This window comes from Aquarana catesbeiana, linkage group LG02 (genome assembly GCF_042186555.1).
Source record: "Aquarana catesbeiana isolate 2022-GZ linkage group LG02, ASM4218655v1, whole genome shotgun sequence".
NCBI classification, from domain to species: Eukaryota; Metazoa; Chordata; class Amphibia; order Anura; family Ranidae; genus Aquarana; species Aquarana catesbeiana.
In genome coordinates, this window is record NC_133325.1 from 137,505,625 (window position 1) to 137,529,638 (window position 24,014).

At 44.8% G+C, this 24,014-nt stretch overlaps 1 protein-coding gene across 2 annotated transcripts in view; it reads left to right on the plus strand.

Moving 5' to 3' along the window:
* The window catches only part of LOC141127239 (hydroperoxide isomerase ALOXE3-like), a 112,064-nt gene that overhangs the window by 78,478 nt on the left and 9,572 nt on the right, over positions 1–24,014 (plus strand). For both annotated transcript variants that reach the window (XM_073613505.1, XM_073613506.1), the window contains 3 exons: positions 2,490–2,659; positions 5,682–5,803; positions 9,144–9,244. In XM_073613505.1, the coding sequence (XP_073469606.1) occupies positions 2,490–2,659; positions 5,682–5,803; positions 9,144–9,244 (393 nt within the window). The remainder of the gene's footprint in view (positions 1–2,489; positions 2,660–5,681; positions 5,804–9,143; positions 9,245–24,014) is intronic.

A 24,014-nucleotide genomic window follows, 5' to 3' on the forward strand; every position in this document is an offset into this window, starting at 1 on the left:
GGTTTTACATACATAAATAAAAACTAACCATTATAAGCACCCCTGTCTGTGCTAAATGATTTGCCTTAACCCTCGAACTGCTACATCTGCTGGGCAAACTGTTCTGTTAAAAAAAAAACTAAAAAAAAAAACAGACTTGCTGACCAGATCACAAGGTGAAAATATAGAAAGCCCAAAAAAGAAAACTAGTGCAAGAATCACATATAATAATTGGTAAGCTGCAATATAATAAATGTTTACTTTTCGATTTTATACTGCTTTAAAGTGTATGTCAGTGCAAAAAAATACATTCAAGCGGAGTTCCACCCAACTTCCACTTTAAGGACTCCTCACCCCCTTACATGCCACATTTGGCCCCCCTGCACTTGGTTTCTCCTCCTCACCTTCCTACCAGCCTTCAGCTGCTGCAGGTGGAGCCACAGGGGGATCAGTCTCAGTAATTGTGCCATCTGCCCCCTTCTCACAGCTCCTATCTCCCTGTGTGCCCCCTTCCCCCGCAGTGCTGCTGGTTTCTCCTCCTCTTCCTCCTGCCAGCTGTTGCAGGGAGAGCCACAGGGGGATCTGTTCCAATAATTGTGCCACCCACACCCCCCCTTCCTTGCACTCTTGATCAACGCTTTTACTTTCTGACCCCACCCCCTTCCTGCAGTTTCGATCCCCCTGTGTGCCCCCCCTCCCCCCCCCTGCTGATGGCTTCTACATTAAAGTTTCTTACCTACCTGTCTGCCCGCACTTGCAGCTCAGTGTGCAATTTCACCAATGTTGAGATGACTGAACTCACACATGCAAGGGGGTTATGTCATCTCAGCCCAGTGAATGATATTGCCCAGCAATTGATACCCAGAGGTTGCTGGTTTCAAGATATCAGTGGCCAGCTGGGAGATCCGGGACATCGCAGCACTGGAGAGAAGGCGAGTATAGTTCCGCTTTAAGGGCTCATTCTCTACGCCGGACCCAGAAATCCGCTCGTCTGTATGCTAGTCCGACGGACAAAATCCCACGCCAGGGCAGCTATTGGCTACTGGCTATCAACTTCCTTATTTTAGTCCGGTGTACGTCATCACGTACGAATCCGTCTGACTTTTGTGTGATCGTATGTAGGCAAGTCCATTCATTAGAAAGTCTGCCGCAAGTCCGCCAAAAGTCCGTCCAAAGTCTGTCGGACGGGCTGTTGGACTTTTGTAGCCGAAAAGTCCGACCGTGTGTACGCGGCATTACTCTATGGGGACATGGATAAACACAGCCGCAGGTCCTGATTTAACAGGTGTGCAGGTGAAAAGCCCCAAATGCATCCTGGCTGTGTTCACGGTCATACACCTGAACCCACACACCTGGAGGGCAAACCCTTCCAGGTAGGCTGTATGGGCCCCATGATTTCCAACAGCAGCCCTGATCATTGGTATCATGGGTGCCGGGACCTACTTCCAGAGAGAGAGGCTGTTAAGTGGTGAGAGCAGGAAGGGTTGAGAGTGGCAATGCACCCCCTTGGTGGTCAGTATTTATGTCCCCCTTGGTGGTCAGTGTCTGAGCTGCCCCCGCCACCATGATCCTGAATATAAACATCAGTAAATTATGACATCCATATGCAAGGGGCCTAAAAATAAAGTTTCATGTAATATTATGTGTACAAACATTTTCCCCATGTACAAAAAATATAATAAACGTAACCCAGTGTATTATATCAGTTTATAAATCCTTTATAGAATATGACTAGTCCAATCTTTTTGGTAGTTGGGAGGGATTAGAACCCCATTGGGTTTTTACTGCGGTCGGAGAAGGATTTATTGTGTGTAAAGATCCCTCCAACTGATTCTCTAAAAAGTAGTAAGAAATGACAGGGAGTCTACTCCTTCTCAACTATAGCCAAAAGATATTTGGCCGAACATGCAATTTAATTAAAAAAAAAAAAGCAATGGCAAACAAACAGATCGTGTAAACACAAAAAGAAATCTGAGTCTGAATTTATTTGCAAATGTCCAGTGATTCCTACATAGCAAACCCCAAAGAGACAAACTGGGAAAACAAATGACATATGTTGTGTTTTAGTGCTGCTCTTGGTACTGATCCATGAGTTCCTTAAAGCAAAGCTATACTCATCTATACTCCAGCACCGTGATCTCCTGGAGCTCCCTGCTGGACATGGACATCATCAGCCAGGCGGCCTCTGGGTATCGATCCTGGCTGTTTTAATTGGCCGGGCCGAGATGATGTTATGCCAATGCATGCGTGGGAGTGCAGTCAGCTTGGCACTGCCTAAATTATATGCACCTCAGTGTACAGTGATTGAAAGGTAGGTAATCTACTTTACTGCAGAAGAGATATGTTGTTGTCTGTTCGCCAATTCTTTTTTTGTCATTAAAATTCTTAATGAACTCCTATAGCCCTGATAGTGGTGGACCTTCTCATCTTCTTTTCATCACACTCTTGTTAGATTTCATTACATAACGATATTTTTACACGTATTTTGTTTTTCTGTATTTTCTCTCAAGGCTTTGGTGACTGGGAATGGAGGGGTCCCAGTACTTTTGAAGAAAGCAATGGCTGAGGTGACCTATAGCAGCCTTTGTCTCCCTGATGATATAAAGGGAAGAGGAATGGAACACATTCCCAACTACTTGTATAGAGATGATGGCATGAAGATCTGGGCAGCTATCGAAAGGTAAAGATCTTTGATATTCAAAAACAAAACGACTTATTCTAGAATGCTTAGTCTACAACCTTCTGAGGTCTTACCTCACTGAAAACAACCTTATTGACTCCTTACAGTCTGGCTTTTGCTCACCACACTCCAAAGAAAATGCCCTACTAGAACTCAATAATTTACTAACTACTAAAACCAACGGCCATACTCTTACTACTCAGTGGTGTATTTAGGTTTTGTGCTGCCCTAGGCCTGACTAAACTCGTGCACCCTCTAATTTAAATATTACCCACCCCTTCCGGTCAAGGCCACACCCCTTCCTGTTTAATACCTGCCCTGTCATCTGTAAACCAAACCCCTTCCTCTTTAGGCTCCACATTTTCCTCTTAGAGCTCCACCTCTTCCTCTCTGTACATTAAAAGTGGATACCAAGTGCCTATTTGTATATTTTGTTGTTTTGTATACCATTTCAAATGTTGTATCTATTATTTTAAAAGATAGTAATCATCAAATAAAATAATGAAAAGTGCAGCCTCATCAGTGCAGCCTTATCAGTGTCCATTAGTGCAGCCTCATCAGTGCTGCCTCATCAGTGGCCATCAGTGCTGCCTCATCAGTGTCCACAAGTGCAGGCTATCGGTGCCCATCAGTGCAGCATATCAGTGCTGCCGTATCAGTGCCCATCAGTGCAGCCTCATCAGTGCAGCATATCAGTGCCCATCGGTGCAGCCTCATCAGTGCAGCATATCAGTGCCCATCAGTGCAGCCTCATCAGTGCCGCCCCATCAGTGCAGCATATCAGTGCTGCCTTAACGGTGCAGCCTCAGCAGTGCAGCATATCAGTGCGGCCTCATCAGTGGCCATCAGTGCAGCCTTATCAGGGGCCCCCAGTGCAGCCTAATCAGTGCCCATCAGTGCTGCCTTATCGGCGCAGCCTCATCAGTGCAGCACCATCAGGGGCCACCAGTGCAGCCTATCAGTGCCCATCAGTGTAGCATATCAGTGCTGCTTTATCAGTGCAGCTTGAGAGCAACCTCATCAGTGGCAATCAGTGCAGCCTCACCAGTTGCATAATAACACAGCTTATTGGTGTATATGAATTATGTATGGATTATAGCACGGCACACTTTGCAGTATATTAATTTTCACTGAATGTGGACTGTTTAAGGAGTTTGCATTGATTTCAGCATGCATGGAGCACTTTGCAGTACATGAATCTAATTTCAGCATGAATGGAGCACTTTGTAGTACATGAACTTCATTTCAGCATGCATGGAGCACTTTGCACATACTGAGATCAATGCAAACAGTCCACATTCAGTGAAATTTCATGTACTGCAAAGTGCTCCATGCATGCTGAAATAAAAGTTCATGTACTGCAAAGTGCCCCATGCATGCTGAAATCAATACAAACTAATTAAACAGTCTACATTCAGTGAAAATTCATGTACTGCAAAGTTTGCATGAACTTTCACTGAATCTGGACTGTTTAACGAGTTTGTGGTACAGATTACTTCATTACATAATGATCTGTATATTAATTCAATCCATATTGAGCACTTTATATTTGATTGGCTGCTTGGCAAATTACTTACAAAAGTAATAGTAACTTATTAATTGTACCTGCAGTAGTGCTGCTTCTCCACTTCCTCTTTCTGTAGGGGAGCTCCAAGGCTCTGTTTTTAAACCCCTTCTCTCCCCTATGTACACCTCTTCTCTTGGTCACTTAATAACCTCCCACAGTTTCTAATACCATCGCTACACTGATGACACCCAAATCTATCTCTCTACTTCTCACCTCACTCTTTCAGTCTCCTCCCACATTACTAACTTACTAACTGACATATCAACATGGAAGTCGGACCACTTCCTAAAACCTAATCCTTCTTAAGCCAAGCTGGTAATATTCCCTTTAATTCATGCCCTCCTCCCTGACCTTTCCATCAAGATCAATAGTACAACTATCAGTCCCTCCCCTCATGCCAGGGTACTAGGTGTAATCCTAGACTCCGACCTGTCCTTTCGGTCCCAAATCCAATTGCTGTCAAAAGCTTGTAGACATCTCCGTAATATCTCTAAAATTCGCCCCTTTTAATTAAACCACCTAGCTACGCTTTACTCCCTTCTTATCTCTCGCCTTGAATCTTGCAATACCCTTCCCACAGGCCTACCTCTCCATAGGCTATCACCTCTTCAGTCTATCATGAATGCTGCTGCCAGACTCATCTACCTTACTTACCACTCTGCCACCCCTCTCTGCCAATCCCTCCACTGGCTTCCGATTGCCCTGGGAATTTAATTCAAAATACTAACAACATACAACAAAGCCATTTACAACTCTGCCCCGAGCTACATCACCGATCTTGTCTCCAAACATCACCCAAACCTTCCTTTCTGCTCCTCCCAAGACCTTCTGCTCTCCAACTCTCTTGCCTCCAGGACTTCTCCAGAGCCTCGCCCATCCTCTGGAACTCTTGACCTCAGTCTGTCCTGCTATCTCCTACTCAGGCTACCTTTATGCGATCCTTGAAAACTCATCTCTTCAGGGAAGCTTATCACGCTTACAACTAACAACTGAACTTTTAACTCTTCCATCGGCTTTTCCCCCCACTTACCTTTCGAACCACGTGCCCCTCCCTATAAGATTTTAAGCTCTAATGAGCAGGGCCCCCATAACTCTCTTGTATGTTATTTTATGGTAACTGTATTGTCTCCCTTTAGATGGTAAAGTGCTGTGCATACTGTTGGCACTATATAAATCCTGTATAATAATAATAAATACATAGACGGGAGCTGTTTTAAATGCCAAAGCATGGCAAAAATGATTGGCTCCTTATGCTGCCTCACTCCCTCCCCCAGTGTGAGCTTTGTCGTACAATGACAAACAAGTGGCTAATACCCGTTCAAAAGCTTACACTGCTTGTATTTGAAAAAAAAATGTAAAAGTGTATTCTACATTCATCTGTATCTGTTTGGACTTAAGTTTTGTTGTGCATCTCCTCCATGAGAGTAGCCTTTTCTTTTTTTTTTCCTTTTTTAGCTTTGTGTCCAACATAATTAATTACTATTATACAAGTGATGAGATGGTCAAGGAAGACCCTGAACTTCAGGCCTGGGTAGCTGAGATTTTCAAGGAAGGATTCCTGCAAAATAAGTCTTCAGGTACATTTCCACTCCGGTGTTCTTTAGTCATTGTTGATAACTAAAAAAAGGGATCTAAATCAAAAGTGTTTTCTCAAACATACTGTAAGTTCTATGTTATGTCCATGTAAAGATACTGTGGAAGGTTTCATTCTTTCTAGTGAATTGCCCCTCTCACTTGCACTATTTTGATTATTATAAATTGATGAGCTGCTTGCTTTTGCCTCTTGCAATACATGACATATCTGCTGGTGAAGAGAAGTTGAGCAGGCAGGTGGAACATTAACGCACATGCCACCACTGTGTTTTTGAATTTGCATTGCATTTAGGTAGCAACTTAATATTTCTAACCACATCTTTACTTGTGTCGTGCATGGAAGCAAATATGTAATGTTAAGTCATGTTGTTTTGTGGTAAATGCATGTTAACTGATGTGAAATTGATCCTGTGACCAGCCTACTCAGATATTAATTTATTGTTAACAAGCAGCAATTGGACTTTAAAAATAATGGGTAGCTGCACTATGGAGAAATTCATCTTCAAATTTCACAGGGGAAAGCAGAAGGACTGCAACTGATTTTGCAAGTGGTTGCAAATTTGGTTGGTGGTTGAATTTGCAAGTGGTACTCTCAGCAGCTCAGTTCATCATGCTACCCCTTTAAGCCCTCGTTCACACTGAACACGGGTTTGAAATTGTGGGAGTTCAGCAGAGCTTGCACAATTTCAAACCCGTATTTCAGTGCGAGTTCGGGGGTGATTTGAAATTCATCTGCACGGGTTCACCCCTAAAGTTGCCAAAAGTAGTACAGAAACTACTTTTGGAAATCGGTGTGGTGCCGCAAAGTTGGCCTCACACCGGTTGGGACAGTGGCGTTGCCAGCAATAGGCTGCAATTCGGCATGCGATTTGACATGTCAAATTTCGCTGATGTGAACAGGGGCTTATAACTCATGACTCATTAATAGCTTCCCACCTTGTTCTCTCTCCCACCTATGTATTAGCAGCCTTCCAGCTGTTCCATATAACGTAAACACAGAGCAAGAAGTATCTCTTTGTTATCCCTGTGGGTTTCCTCAATGTGTTCCAATTTCACCCACAAATGATTGGAAAAATTAGCAAACTTTCTTAGGACATTCTTTTCGTTAGAATTTTCTTTTGCAATTCTACCCATCCATGGCCCAATATAGCATTTCAACAGGTTAGAAAACCTTTATTATACCAGAGGCGGATCCGGGGGGGGGAGCAACGGGGCAAATGCCACCCCCGAGAAATGTGTTGCCGGGCAGGTGAGAGAGCGGGCGTCTCCGCGAGCGGCTCCGCGGGCGGGTGAGAGCGGGCGGATTACGCCTAGACAATCCGCAACGTGTGGCAAGTGACAATCCGCAAGGTGTGGCAGGTGACGTGGCAAGTGACAATCCGCAAGGTGTGGCAAGTGACAATCCGCAAGGTGTGGCAGGTGACAATCTGTATCTGGTGGCAGGCAAGTGACAATCCGCAACGTGTGGCAGGTGACGTGGCAAAGTGACAATCCGCAAGGTGTGGCAGGTGATAATCCACAACATATGGCAAGTGACGTGGCAAGTGACAATCTGCATCTAGTGGCAGGCAAGTGACAATTCGAAACGTGTGGCAGGTGATGGTGGCAAGTGACACACTCCCACTGATTCTGCATTATGGTGAGTTGAACCATTTCATTTTATACTACAATGTAATAAAAATAATGCGCTTCAATCATCCTGACACCATAACAACCATGGTGCCAGGATGATTGAAGTGCCAACACCAGCCATTTCCCCGATAAATTGCCCACAAAAAAATGTATTTTCTGGCAGTGCCCCTCCCGAGACAAGACTCTGGATCCGCCCCTGTATTATACGTGCTATTGTTTCCCCTGAGATAAGTTGGTGCTCCTTGTTAGGCCCCTTTCACACATACTTTTAGATCCACCTGTCAGTTTTACAGGCGGACCTAAACGGATGTTCCATGTACCTCTATGGAGCGACAGATGTCAGCGGTGACATGTCCATTGACATCCGATCCGCTAAATGCAGATGGATGGAAACCCTAGTTTCCATCTGTCTGGAAGATCGGATGAAAAACAGGCAGGCGGTAAGTTTTTATCCGATCCCCCATAGTGAGCGGGGCTCTGACAGGTCCATCCCTGCACAGTGAGCAGAGATGGACCTGTCATCCGCCGGCTCAGTTGGGATCAACGGAGCGATCCCTGCTGAGCAAGCGGAGTCCGTCAAAATGGACATTAATGTGTGAAAGGGGCCTTAAGCTGATCACTATTCCTTGTCCCATTGCCTAAACAGGAAGATTCATGTCTCTACAGCCGGGGTCGGCAAACTACGGGCTGCATCCGGCCCGCCACCCGTAAATGTCTGGCCCCTCAGTGCACGTGATTAATTCATGTGCACCCGACCATTTTAACCCCAGTCGGCTTTTTTGAAATAGCAACCGATGTGGCTAAGAAGCAGCTCGGCTGTTACCCCAAGCAGCGTGAGGCGACGTAAAGCCCCCTCCCTCCCTTCTGCTGCTCCCATGGGCTCTCTAGTCCCACTGGGAGGACAGAGCGACCGGGCAGCACGTCTGCTTGCTGGCCGGAGACCTGAGCTAAGCCGGAACCGGCTTCGATTGGGCCTCGGATCTAGTAACCCAGAAGCGATGTCATGACATCACTTCCGGTTTACAGAAGGCTTAAAGGTGCCAAATTTTAAAAAAATGACAGCATTCAAAACAGCCAAACTGCCTTTTGAATGCTTTTAAGTGAAAAGGAGGGATTTGGGGTCTTATAGACCCAGACCCCTCCATAAAGCATACCTGTCACTGCCTATTACTGTCACAATGGATGTTTACATTCCTTCTGAGAGCAATTACAGTGATCAGACATTTTTTTTTTTTTAAAGGGACAGTGTAAAAAAAAAAATAAAGAATTTTTTTTTAACGCGCCCCATCCCTCTGTGCTTGCGCACAGAAGCCAACGTAAAGGTAAGTCGCGACCGCAAATGTAAAGAGTGTTCAAACCACAAATGTGAGGTATCACCACGATTGTTAGAGCAATAGCAATAATTCTAGCACAAGACCTCCTCTGTAACTATAAACTGGTAACCTGTAAAAATGTTTAAAGCGTCACATATGGAGATTTTTAAGTACCGTAGTTTGTCGCTATTCCACGAGTGTGTGCAATTTTAAAGCATAATATGGGGGGGCTGTGTAATATCCAGGGGGGCTGGGTAGGGGGGGCTGTGTGATGTGCAGAAAAAGGGTCCAGAAGTACAGTGGCTGTGTAATGTAAAGAGGTCTGAATAAGCAGAGGAAATCACTTTCTACTAAAACTTGGTTCTCTCTTTCATGACAGGAGTCCCATATTCCTTGGGAACCAGAGCTTCTCTGATCAAATACCTGACAATGGTGATCTTCAGATGTTCTGCTCAGCATGCAGCTGTCAATAGTGGTCAGGTAAACATAATATTACTTGTACTGTCCTTACTGTGTAGGCAAGGGAATTAGCAACCCAGAATCTGACTTGCATACGTTTAGCCAGTTACAAGCATTAAAGTGTGTAGCAATGTTTTTTTTTTTGGGGGGGGGTTTGTGGTGGTGGTAGGCTGGGGCTGGTGGTTGAGAAGTAGCCCTTCCCAAACAGGATATTGTGCTAAACCTGTGGGTAAAAAAACTGAATATGAACCTTTGCTAGGTAAAAGAGTGGGTTTGATAATAAAGTTGGCAGTGCCTCCAGACAGGACAGGGCCTCTATGAACAGGAGATTCCCTTCCTGGGTAATTAACCAGTAATCTAACCAAAGTAAATGGGAGCAGAAACACTACTGCAATCAGCATATAACATTAACCATAAGCATATAGATGCTCACCAGTATAGAAATACCACAAGCTTTACATAAGAAGAGATTAATAACTGTACATACATCCAATTTACAAACAGGTATTATCAGCAAAGGCCCCGATAGGGGCCCTGGTGGAATTGTGTACATATAACCAGGTATATATAGGTATTAATAGAGCTGCGTCCTGATAATTGTTGCAGCAAAGTCCAGATGCAGCAGCCCTTGAGCATAATGCAGCTTCTGTCTTTGTGTCGGAGACTTGAAGACAGCATCTGTGTTGATGAGGAGATCCTGCAGCTGTTGTCCAACCTGCCTGGAATGCAGACCTAGCTATCTGGCACTAATAGTCTCTCCTTTTGATCTGGGTGGAAATACAGCAGCACAGTACCTGTAATTGCTCGCTTCACAATAGCATAGTCTCTGGCAGGTGCAGAATGGTGGCTCTCCTTGAGCAACACAAAAACAGCCACAGCAACACAGTGTTTGGTAGGCTCAGCACAATTGCCTTGTATTCACAGCTATCAGTAGCAGACTCTCTGCCCACAGGTCCCTCGCAGCAGCACTCTGCACATTTCCTTAGCAACAGTACAAAACTCCTGCGCATGCTGGGTGATGTAGTTGCTCACTTTACTGCAGACCAGTAGAGCACGTAGCAGCACAGTCCCTCATTAGTAGTGTATAATAGTCTCTTCTGGTCCAGGATTTAGTAGCATGGACAGAGCATGTGGCTGAGTCGCTCTTTCTCCTGTTACTTCCTCCTTCCTGGTTTCTTAATCCAGACCACAGGGGCAGAAAGTGATGAACATAATTATACATAAAACTGTGGTATTAGCAGCTAACATTAGAGGGCAGTAGACCCCCTACAAGTGTCACCACATTAAACAAAAACAAATTAAAAAGAACACTCAATATTAAAAGAAGAGCACTAAAACGTATCTACCTCACCACCGCTCCCTCTGATCTTTATCCGAAAAAAATTGAAGATGGCAGTGATAAAGGTAATTTTGAAGCCATGAGGCAGAAGCAGCCATGATTTGCTCTCTGAGGACAACATTATAAAACTACCAATAAGCAAGCCAAGGTATAATCAACATAGTTTCTCTCTTTTACTTTAAATAAGTGCTCTTGCTCCTCTACTGAGGTTTAAAATGTAGGAGTCCTTTCAAATAGCAGCGATATGCTGCAGCCATATTACGGTATTAAAAGAAATCAATGGAGTGCAATCAAAATGAATGAGGGAAAAAAAAAGTCCAAAGGAAACCTGTCAAAATCACATGACCAACTCCCTTCAATTACAGAGTTCTTTCTACGTTAAGAATTTTATGAATGGGCTAAAAAACACAGGCTGTGATATTAAGAAATGCTACAGAGTATAAGATAGAGTGGATAGCGCTATTTGCTCTTTGTTATATGTTGTCCCCTTAGTTTCAGGCAGATGATTTGTTTGTCACAGGCATACAGACCTTCGGAACTATAATGTAAAAGAAATGTCATGTTATTTGTCAGCTTTAATGAAAGCAGCTAAAACAAAATGCAGACGGGGGTAATACATTTTCCTAATGTCTAAATATTGAATTTGTTTTTTATTTAAATGACATCTGTCATGTAGGCTACCATTGCTGGTTGCTTAAATGTCATACTGATCCTTTAGGTTAAATAGACAATAATAATTTGTCACATTGAACTGGACATATCCTGTAATGTTGAAGATGTTTAGTAGCTTATCCAAGCAATTTCTTCAATTATAATGAGCAACAGGAAACAGTATGTACACATAAGTGGCACAGACCCCTTAATCCAATCACAATGCCATGTTTCACTGCATATGTTAATTGTTCAAAGAACAGGATGCAAAGTGGAAAATTGTGGAATCAACCTGTTCTAGTTACATCCCATTCAGGGGCGTTTTATGAAATCAGTGGGCCTGTGTGCAAGTTTGCATGTTGGGCCCCTTTACTTGATACAAGAAAAAAAAATGTGGTATGGGTTAGTGCACTATGGCAAAAAGTGGGCATGGTTTTCATTGTGTCAGTGGCATTGCTAGGATTGTCAAAAGACTGGAGGTATCTTTGGCTTTTTAATGCAAGTAGCAATGAAGCATGCGCAGCGTGCCTCTGCAAACAGTGGGTGTGGTCAAGTTGTGTTAACAGTGGAAGGGACATAAAGGAGCTATGTTAAATAAAACAGAAGCCTTCTTGTATTTATACAATATGCTTAGATTATTTTATAGTGTATAGAGTGCAGGAGGCTGTAATCTACAATATTTATACAATATTTACAATACAGTGTTTCTCACCCTTTTAACCTTGGAGGAAAGCTTGGCAAAAACTGAGATCTCAGAGAATCCCTGAAATAATGTTTACATTCTACAGCTCATGGAACATTGGTGTGATCAGTGAGCTGTTGATTTGTTAACAATTATTTTTAGAAACATTAAATAATAGAATAAGGCTTCATGTACACTACAGCTCCTAACCTTGATTATAGGAGCTTTTGTCATTATTTTTGCCTAAACTCAACTCTATAAAAAGAGTATGTGTCAATATACACATAGGCTTTTACCAGAGTTTAGGAGCTGCTGTGGTTAGGGGAGCTTCAACCTCCTTCAACCTCCCTCTCCTGAACGTGGAAGAGTTGTGTTCAGGATAGGAACGTTTTGACCGCTCCCTGATGGAAAATGCTAACAGCGGTCGGCAGAAAGCGCAAACCACTGTGCATAAAAAAAAAAAAAAAAAAGCAGAAGTCTCACATTAAATAGGCACATTTTAATATTAGGGGTTCATGTATATACAGCTGCAATTTTGCCACGTTTTGCATTTTTCTGTGACATGCAGTACTTGCTTTTTTTCTGCACAGATCACCCATCATTTTCTTTCCACTTCACAATTATGTGCCACTTTGTGTTGGTCTATCACATAAAATTGCATTGAAATACATTTAAGTTTTTGGTTGTAACATGACAAAATGTGGAAAATTTCTAGGGGTATAAATACTTTTTCAAGGCACTGTTACACTATATATGCTAGCTCCTGTACTATACATACACTGAATACTCATTCATGTCCTAGTGTCCTCTCCTCTCTGTGGATGAACAATGATTGCAGTGACCATGGGAAGCCAGGCTCCGCCCCTCAACCACCCTTTTCATCCATTAGTGGACATCTTTCTTGATCTCCTATTCCTATTGGCCAATGTTGCTGCTGCTCAGTCCTGTGACTGCTTTGATTGGTCAGGAGAGATAGAGTGGTGCTGTGTCTGCAGTGCTGCTCGAAGGGGGCACTGTGACCCGGAGCAGCTTTGTGTACTATGTGTTTGGGGATGATATGATACCAAGCTGCCTCAGCAGCCAGCAGTGGACAGTCATAGGCACAGCTGCAGTGGCTATGATTTGTTATCGACACCTTCATGTGCGCAGTGGGGCTCAGTGCACAGTGGGCTACCCTTGCCCCGCACTGCACATACGCTGATGATACACACTGATGATACGCCACTGGTCCCATTCCTTATTTTAGGCAGTCTGCATAGGTGTTAATCTTATAAATCACATGGCTGAAGGTATGAATGGATGTCAAATATTTGGGATAGACATGTGGCAGACAGATGGTGTTAATTAGGGATGGGCTGGATGTTTGTCGAACGTAAGTTCGACTCAAACATCAGCTGTTCGTTAGTCCGTAGAACACACGAACATATGGGGCACTTGCGGCAAGTTCCCCCCGCCGCGGAGCGCCCCATAATCCACTGCAAGATTGCAGTGCATTGATGGCTGCTGATTGGCCAAAGCATGCACCTGACCTGCATGCTTTGGCCAATCAAAGCGCGATGTGCTGTGAGAGCCACAATTGACCAAAGGCAGGGTGACCTTTGGCCAATCATGGCGCATGTCCACTCCCCACACTATATATGGCTGCTTACATGGCGGCCGTATGTAGTGTGTTGGAGTGGAGATAGCGTAGGCAGGTTAGTTAGTGGATAGAGCGTGTACTATGATATATTGAGTGCAGGCAGTGTAGATTATATACTACAGTGCAGTCAGTGTAGAATATTTATTACAGTGCATTCAGTGTAGTATATACTGTATTACAGTGAAGCCAGTTTAGAATGTATATTACAGTGCAGTCAGTGTAGTATATACAGTATCTCACAAAAGTGAGTACACCCAACACATTTTTGTATAGATTTTATTATATCTTTTTATGTGACAACACTGAAGAAATGACACTTTGCTACAATGTAAGGTAGTGAGTGTACAGCTTGTATAACAGTGTAAATTTGCTGTCCCCTCCAAAATAACTCAACACACAGCCAATAATGTCTAAACCGCTGGCAACAAAAGTGAGTACACCCCTAAGTGAAAATGTCCAAGTTGGGCCCAATTAGCCATTTTCCCTCCCCGGTGTCATGTGACTCTTTAGTGTTACAAGGCCTCAGGTGTGAATGGAGAGCAGATGTGTTAAATTTGGTTTTATTGCTTAGTGCAGAGTATATATACTACAGAGCAGTGCAGAGTATATACTATGGTGCAGAGTATATAGTGCAGTGCATAGTATATACTACAGTGCAGTGCAGAGTGTATATACTACAGTGCAGTGCATAGTATATACTACAGTGCAGTGCAGAGTATATAGTGCAGTGCATAGTATATATTACAGCAGGGCTCAAAATTTCAAGTCCTAAACTACTAGCCAGGCCTTAAAGGGTTACTAAACCTTCATATTTTTTTTTTTAAATAACAAACATGTCATGCTTATCTCCACTGTGCAGTTGGTTTTGCACCGAGTGGCCCCGATCCTCCTCTTCTGGGGTCCCTCAGCAGCGCTAGTAGCTCCTCCTCTTCTCGAGTGCCTCGTCGGAGAAGTGCTCTCCTTCGGGACAACCGCGCGGGCGCGCTCTAGAGTCCTGCTTCTCGCCTCCAGTTGCCCCACCCAACCCCTACCCTGCTACACCCCTAGTTCGGCCCCTAAACATGCCCTCATAAATGATCTCATGAAATGACACTTAAATATTTTATGCAGAATTAAGTTACTAAAAGCAATATTAACAACAACTTTATCAGTGCCCATCAGTGCAGCCTCACCTGTGCTCATCAATGCAGCCTCACCTGTGCCCAACAATGCAGCCTACCTGTGTCCATCAATACAGCTTCACCTGTGCCCAACAATGCAACCCACCTGTGTCCATCAATGCCGCTTTACCTGTGCCCAACAATGCAGCCTACCTGTGCCCAACAATGCAGCCTACCTGTGTCCATAAATGCTGCTTCACCTGTGCCCAACAATGCAGCCTACCTGTGCCCAACAATGCAGCCTACTTGTGCCCAACAATGCAGCCTACTTGTGCCCAACAATGCAGCCTACCTGTGCCCAACAATGCAGCCTAGAATTCTCGTGTGTTCCCACCACTCGCCGTCACATACAGACCCAGGCATAATTGCTGTCCCCCCTTCTACGTCACAGGTGCTTCTCTTTCTGCATCAGCAGTGGTTCCCTTTTTCTTTTTTTTTGGCCTTTCTTTTTTTTTTTTTTTTACATTTATTTATTTTATTTTTTACAGCAGCAGGAGTGAAAAAAAATTCTCCACGGTTGCTGCGTCATTATTTTCTTTAAAATATATATATATATATATATATATATATATATATATATAATAAATTGGTTTATAGTGCACCAAGCACAAAAGTATTGCACCCAAGCACTATATTCCCTTCCCATGCACTGTAATAAAGAGTTATAAAAATCCCCCCCAAAAAATAAAAAACAATAATAAAACGATTTATAGTGCACCAAGCAAAAAATAAACCCCCCAAAAAATCCCCATCATGTGCGGAAGGTCAACAAAAAAAAGGCAGATGCTCACAGGCCACAAAAAGATGGCAAGCAGCCTCTGTGCCTATAGTGAAAAGTGGTGGTCGTGGACATGGTACATCCTCTGAAGGCGGGGCACGCTTGTCCTTTTTTTTCCTCTGCTGGCCATGTCATTGAGCCACAACATGCAGCAGAGTTGGTGGATAACTAAGCCGTCCTCATCCTCCTCATCCTCCTCATCCTCTGTCACCCAGGCACATACTAGTTTGCCTTCCACCCAGAGGTGGACTGACAACTCATGGGGCTGGGGCCCCCGAGCAATAGGAGATTATGGAGCCCCCAGGCTTACAGATGGCCACCACGCAGCAGCCATCTTTTTCGTGCAACATTAATGTGGGCATACCCATGCGGAGGGGCACCAAGCTCCGTGACATGCAATGTGGCGGGGAATTAAAGCTGGTGACCCAGTAAAGGCACCAGGAGCCTCTCATGGGCAGTGCCACCTTAACAGCATCGTGGGCCCCTGGGAAAAACAAAACACTGGATCCCCCACCAGGGAGATGCTGACTTGCGGCACACATAGCGCACAATGGCAAAAAATGGACATGGCCAGTGGATGAGTCTTAAAGGAGGATTGAACAGAATCTGCATCTGCTGTGTACAAGGTATACATTAGTATACCACGGTCCTTGTACTCATAAAATTCTACTTAGTGTCGCAACTTATAATCTCACAGACACAAATACATTTCAGTTAAAGGATCATTTGTTTTTAAAATAAATGTTTCCATGATATATGTTTTTATGCACAAAAAATGATATATTTTTGTCTTACTTGGGCTATCTTACAGAAGAACTTATTTAAAACCAGCAACTGTTGAGACAATGAACACCTTGGTCAGGTCTATGTACAGTATAATGGGGCGTACACACGGTCAGACTTTTCGACCGGACTTGTCTGACGGACGCCGACGGACCAAATCCGGCGAACAATCCGATCATGTGTGGGCTTCACCGGACCTTCAGCGGCCTTTTCCAGTCGCAAATCTGACGGACTTTAGATTTGGAGCATGCTTCAAATCTTTACGTCGTAACTCCGCCGGACCCAGAAATTCGCTCGTCTATATGCTAGTTCGACGGCCAAAAGCCGACGCTAGGGCAGCTATTGGCTACTGGCTATCAACTTCCTTATTTTAGTCCGGTGTACGTCATCACGTACGAATCCGTCTGACTTTGGTGTGATCGTGTGTAGGCAAGTCCGGTCGTTAGAAAGTCCGTCGAAAGTCCGCCATAAGTCCGTTGAAAGTCTGTCAAAAGTCTGTTGGACAGGCTGTCGGACTTTTGTAGCTGAAAAGTCCGACCGTGTGTACGCCCCATAATGTACAGAGTATGTGGGTCAGAAGTAACAAACAAAGCAACATATAGCCACTTCAATACTGGGCACTTTTACCCCCTTCCTGCCCAGGGCAATTTTCAGCTTTCAGCACTGTCCCATTTTGAATGACAATTGCTCAGTCAGGCAACACTGTACCCATAAGACATTTTTATTTTTTTTCCCACACAAGTAGAGCTTTCTTTAGGTGGTATTTGATCACAACCGGGTTTTTTTTTTTTTTGGGGGGGGGGGAGTTGTGCTACAAATAACAAAAGCCTGAAAATTTTGAAAAAAAAAGAGAAAAAATACCTTTTTCTTTGTTTCTGTTATAAAATGTTGTAAATAAGTAAGTTTTCTCCTTCACTGATGAGAACTGATGAGGCTGCACTGATGAGGCGGCACTGATGGGCACTAATGATGGGCAGCACTGATAGATGGCACTGATAGGCACTGACAGGCGTTGATGATGGGCACTGATTGGCATCATAGGTGGGCACAGATTGGCATAGCTGACAGGCATTAGTGGGCATCACTGGTGGGTCACTGGTGTCGATCACTGTTGGGTATGCACTGATAATCAATGCGCTGATTATCAGCGCTGACCCCCCCAATAAGGATTGCCACTTATCAGTCCCTTGTCAGCGCGAATAGAGGAAAATCTGAAAACCCTGAACTACCTGGTTATGATGTGATCAGCTTTGATTGGAAACAGCGGATCACATGGTAAAGAGCCTACGTCACAAGCTCTTTAACAAGATCGGAGATGCGGTGTGTCAGAGAGACACTCTGCACTACCAATCGCCCTGCTAGAGGAAACACCCCCCCCCTTCCCACCAGAGTGAGCACTGACAAGAATACATTGAGCTCAGCTCACCTTCTTCGGCCAGACTGCAGTCCCTCCCACACTGCAGGCTGTGTCCCCTCCTCCCTCTCCTGTCCAGCAGTCGGCATCTCCTGCTCTAAATGTGAAGTCAAAGAAGCCACACTGGGCAAGGGGGCGTGTATACTGTGTTCCCATTGGCTGAGGTATTAGTGGAGAGGCTGAGCATCTATAATCTCAGGATTTTTACAACAAAAGGATGTCGGTAAGGGACATTTCAGGGACAGATGTAAAAAAACACAAATTTTTTACATACTGTTCCTGGTTTTACTGAGGCTGGCCACCCTGATGGGGCCCCCTAGTGACCCCAGGCCCTCGGGCAGTGCCCAAGTGCCCAAATGGTCAGTCCCCTCTGCTTCCACCGCAGCTGCCAAAGCGGCCTATTCCACCGGCTCCTTGTCCACAGTTACTCCTTCCGTAGCCCCTCCATCATGCACAGAGGAGTCACCAGAATGATTTGACCATAGTGTCGGTAACATGCTGCTGGACAATGTGCAGCAATTTGAATGGTCTGAATTTGGTTCCCAGGTTAAGGAATAGAGTAATGTGAGCCTAGAGAGAGGGGGTGCCACAGAAGGACAATAAACTAGCAGTCATGTTCCCCCAGCTGCAGCATACTGCCCAGTTTGCTTCCAGAGACGAGGAGGGAGGGGATGATGAGGTCACTGACTGTACTTGGGTGCCTGAGAAAACAGAGGAGGAAAGTGAGGAGGGGGAGGAGGCACAACTCCAATGAGGCAGGATGTCCTCCGGGGGCCAGCTTAAGGGCAGCCACCCTATTGCATCACACAACAGCGCTCCACAGGTGCAGGGTGCTGCTGACTCCCCGCTGACTTCCAAAAGTTCATTGGTGTGGGCATTTTTCAACACGTGTGCAGTAGATCGCAGCGTTGCCGTTTGCAATCTCTGTCTGAAGCAGATCAAGCATGGCCAGAACACCACCTGCTTGGGCACCACATGCTTGACAAGACATATGCTGACCTGCCATGCAGTCCATTGACAACAGCACCTGAAAGATCCACATCATAAAAAATGCAGACTTCTCCTTGCTCCTGTAGCGATAACTCTCGGTGGAGCTGCTGGTTTATTATTGGGCCTGTCCTCTGTTCTATTCACCCCTCTTAAGTTGTTCAATCCCCTTGACACAGCTGTAGTGCAGTGCTGTAATGATATTAGTACCAACTTTAACCCACAATATAACTTATATTTATATTTACCTCTACCTGGGTGCTTGTAGCTCCACCTGCAGGAGAAATAACAACACTGCACACAAACTTCTGTAATAACCAAAATGACTTCTTTCTTTGGCTAAAGGATATATTTTATATAGAAAGTTATCACAGTGACTACACTATCACACCAACGAAGTGTGACAGTATAGTAAATAGTTATAACAATATTGATAACATACACAGAATATACCTAAATCTTGGTTTATACCAGGGAGCTCCCCCTACTCTAAACCGTAAAGTCACTACTCTTTGTAACTAGATACAGGGCCCTGCAATAAAATAAAAGAGATAATCTTGATGTCTTCAATCTTCGCTAGCTATGAAATGATAATTGTAATCCACAGATAGTTCTTCTGAGGTGTTGCGCAGTGTAAGGTAATACACAAAAGCAATTGTAATCCAGCAAACTGATCAAGTGTTCTTATACGAAGAAGACAGACATCTAGTGTCAGCACTTGAATAATTTAGTCTATGCAAATGTAATATTCTCCAACTCAACTTGTTCCGTGGCACTATCTGTCCCAGCAACAATCTGTAAAAGTTCTAAGTGTGTGTGTAATATTAAACAAACTTCCAGGTGTTAACACTCTCACCACACGGGATCCGGCAGATGGATGTCTCTGTCTCAGTCCGTATGGAGCCACCACCACACCGTCACACTGTGCCGTTTCCTAACGACCAGGAGTCCTCGGTTACCTCCCCCACGGGTCTCCGGAACAATCACTTCTGCTGCTTCAGCACACTGTGATACGATGGCAGGATCCTCGCTGCTGCTCTCAGAACACTCGCCCAAAGTATCATAGGTTAGTCTCTTTGGTGGGCGAATGTTCCTCTTTCCCCTTTGCTCTTTTGGTGTGTCCTCTATTTCTGAATGAACACTGTTTCCTTTTACTTCAGAGGGAGATAAACACTTTTCAGCTCTTTCGGACAATGGTACAAACTCTGGAGCTTCTGGCCTAAGAGCCTCACTACCCTCCTCTGTTGTCGGAGATGAGACACTCTTTTGAGCTTCAGGTATGTCAGATGACCACAACCAGCTAATGTCTATGTCTCTCTCCTCACTATCTTCAGCTGTTAAAGTCCCAGACTGAGACCTAGTTACAGGCCTTTGTGCAGCCTCTGATGTGGATGATAACTCCTCCTCGGAGACTATCCTGACTGCATCAGTAAGGGGCAAAAGGTGATTCCGATGCCAAGTTTTAATTGGTCCAGCACTTCCTTCTGGTCTGATTTCGAAGACTGGAAGCCCTGGGAGCTGTTTACATACAATGTATGGCTGTGATCTCCAGCGATTTGCCAGCTTGTGTTTCCCAGGAATGCCCAAATTCCTCAGTAGGACTCGGTCACCAGGTTTCAGATCTTGAATCCTTACTTTGAGGTCAAAGTTCCTCTTATTTCTACTCCCTCTGCTGTTTGACATAAACCGAGCCTTCTCATAAGCAATCTTCAGACTCTTCCTAAGCCTATTTGTATATCCTCGATGAGAAGCTTCTGAGGGGCAAAGTAAGCATCAGTAAGGGGCAAAAGGTGATTCCGATGCCAAGTTTTAATTGGTCCAGCACTTCCTTCTGGTCTGATTTCGAAGACTGGAAGCCCTGGGAGCTGTTTACATACAATGTATGGCTGTGATCTCCAGCGATTTGCCAGCTTGTGTTTCCCAGGAATGCCCAAATTCCTCAGTAGGACTCGGTCACCAGGTTTCAGATCTTGAATCCTTACTTTGAGGTCAAAGTTCCTCTTATTTCTACTCCCTCTGCTGTTTGACATAAACCGAGCCTTCTCATAAGCAATCTTCAGACTCTTCCTAAGCCTATTTGTATATCCTCGATGAGAAGCTTCTGAGGTGTGGTCCAGAGAAGTTCCGAAAGCCAAGTCCACTGGTAATCTAGCCTCTCGCCCAAACATAAGCCGATAAGGTGAATATCCTGTGACATCACTCCTGGTGCTGTTATATGCATGTACTAAAGCGGCAACATGCTTACTCCAGTTGGGCTTTTGCTCAGAGGTCAGTGTCCCCAACATATTGAGAAGCGTTCTATTAAACCTCTCCGGCTGAGGGTCTCCTTGCGGATGATAAGGTGTAGTTCTAGACTTCTGAATTCCCAACAGATCCAATAATCTCCTGATGAGCGTACTCTCGAAGTCTCTTCCCTGATCTGAATGAATCCTCTGTGGTAAGCCATAATGGATGAAGAACTTCTCCACTAGTGTCTTTGCCACTGTGACTGCCTTCTGATCTTTCATGGAGAAAGCTTAAGCATATCTGGTAAAATGGTCTGTGACTACCAGAATATTCCCTTGCCCACTCAAGTCAGATTCTAGACACAGGAAATCTATGCAAACTAAATCCATGGGACCTTGGCTTGATAATGACCCATCGGGGCTGCCCGTTGCGGGAAAGTCTTTCTCTGGATACACCTATGACAGTAACTCTCCACCTCTTTCCTCATGTAAGGCCAATAGAATCTATCCCTTATCAATTGAAGAGTTCTTTCTGCCCCCAGATGTCCATGACAATCATGCAGAGCGTTTAACACTGTCTCTCTGTGTTTCACTGGCAGAAACAGTTGCCACCTCTCCTCCAGATCTTCAGAGGGGCCCCTTCGGTAGACCACCCCTTATTGCAACTGCAACTGACTCCACTCTTTATCTAACAGAGGTTCTTTCTGAGCACTTTTCAAAAGTAAATCGGGGCGCTGACTCTCCAGAGCTTCCAATACTAAGCTGCATAGTGGATCTTCCTGTTGGTCCCTCCTAAGGTCTTTTCTCGATAACTTAGGTAGACCTTCTGCTGGAATCTGAGAGACATTACAGTAATACCTAGGTACCCCTGCTGTAGTCACTCCCATCTCTTCAGCTCTGGCCCCACCTTTCTCCTGTTTTTCTGCTCCTTCACAAAGGGCTCTTACCCCTTCAGAAGCAAGCTGAGTCCAATCTTCTTGGGAGCTCAGGGAATTGTGGGGTCTTCTTGACAGCGCATCTGCATCTCTGTTACCCACTCCTGGTCTGTATTTCAAGCTGAAGGAGAAGGTTGAAAGAGCAGCCAACCACCTATGGCCTGTGGCATCCAACTTCGCGGTGGTAAGCAAGTATATGAGGGGGTTGTTATCCATTTTGACTACAAACTCTGCACCATACAGGTAATCTCTCAACTTGTCTACCACAACCCACTTCAAGGCCAAAAACTCAAGTTTATGAGTGGGGTAGCTCTTCTCAGCAGGAGATAGGCTCTGGCTCACATAAGCAATGGGCCTTAAATGTCCATCATGATCTTGGTAGAGTACTCCACCTAGTCCACCTCGGCTAGCATCCACGTGCAGTTCATAGGGCCTGGTAGGATCCGCATAAGCTAACACTGGAGCAGTGGTAAGGCTCCACTTCAATTGTCTGAATGTCTCCTCACATTGCGGAGTCCACTGATCCAGGATATACTCCTTTTTCTTCCGAGGCCCTTTCTTTCGCCTCCCAGGTTCCTCCGAATCCACATCAGCCACTTCCTGGTTCTTCAGTAGCTCTGTGAGTGGGTGAGCTATCTTCACAAACCCCTCCACAAACCTCCGATAGTAGGAGCAGAATCCTAGGAATGACCTGAGCTCAGTCACATTCGTGGGCTTGGGCCAAGAAGTAACAGCTTCCAACTTCTCAGGGTCAGTTGCTATCCCTTCTTCAGACACAATGTGCCCCAAATAGTTCACTGAAGATTGATAGAACTGACATTTCTCCATTGAAAGTTTCAAGCCCTCATCATGTAATCTCTTCAGAACCTTCTCCAGTCGCTCTTCATGTTCTTCAAGAGTTCGGCCAAATACTATGATATCGTCTAAGTAGACTAAGACCTCAATCAAATTCATGTCCCCTACCGTCTTCTCCATTAGCCGCTGGAAAGTTGCTGGGGCCCCAGACAAACCTTGTGGCATCCGGTTGAATTCATAGAATCCCACGGGGGTAATGAAAGCAGTCTTTTCCTTATCCTCAGGACTCATGGGGATCTGATAATAACCACTCTTCAAATCTAATACACTGAACCACTTCACCCCTGACAGGCTCTGTAGGGCATCTTCTATCCGAGGGATAGTGTATTCATCTGGAATGGTCCGTCGGTTCAGGGTCCTATAGTCGATACACAGCCGTAGTGACCCATTTTTCTTCCTCACTACCACTATCGGGGAGGCGTATGGACTCCTGGACTCCCTGATAATCCCAGTCCTTTTCAGCTCAGTCAGCTGTTTTCGAAGGTCCTCAAGATCTCCCAGTGGGATCCTCCTAACCCTTTCTCGAAAAGTTTTGTCTTCCTCCAGCCGGATGTTGTGCTCTACACTCTTGGCATACCCCACATCAAACTCACTCTTTGGAAAACCTCTTTCCATTTCATAAGCTGGGCTTTGGCCCTCTCCATCCAAACAGGCGTAAGGGAGGTGTTCTTCGGGTAGAAGTTCTCTATGGGAATCTCCTCTTCGGGTCCTCTTTTGACATCACTTGGCGAGACCGGGGTTGCTTGATTTGCCTGCCCCAGCAGCATTCTTGCTGGTATCTTCACAGGCAAGGCTGTCGTGTTCCAAAAACTGACGGAAACTCTCCCCCTACTTTAATAATGCATAAGTGCGGAATGTCTCATGATCGGGTCTTACTGCGACCACCTTTGCTCTGGAGACAGCGTTTTCACCACTCGGTTAATGTGTTCTTTCTCCCAGATATCTGCCCAGAGTTCCATGGCCACGCTCACTTCTGAGCGTGTGCCGTTCGCCTCACACCACTGTGCCACAGTGGGGGGATCCATTCTATGGTTCTTAAGAGGGTGCTTGACTTCAGAGTGACAGTTATCCCGGAGGAGCCCCCACATGTAGAAATAACTCTCGGTGGAGCTGCTGGTTTATTATTGGGCCTGCCCTCTGTTCTATTCACCCCTCTTAAGTTGTTCAATATTAGTACCAACTTTAACCCACAATATAACTTATATTTATATTTACCTCTACCTGGGTGCTTGTAGCTCCACCTGCAGGAGAAATAACAACACTGCACACAAACTTCTGTAATAACCAAAATGACTTCTTTCTTTGGCTAAAGGATATATTTTATATAGAAAGTTATCACAGTG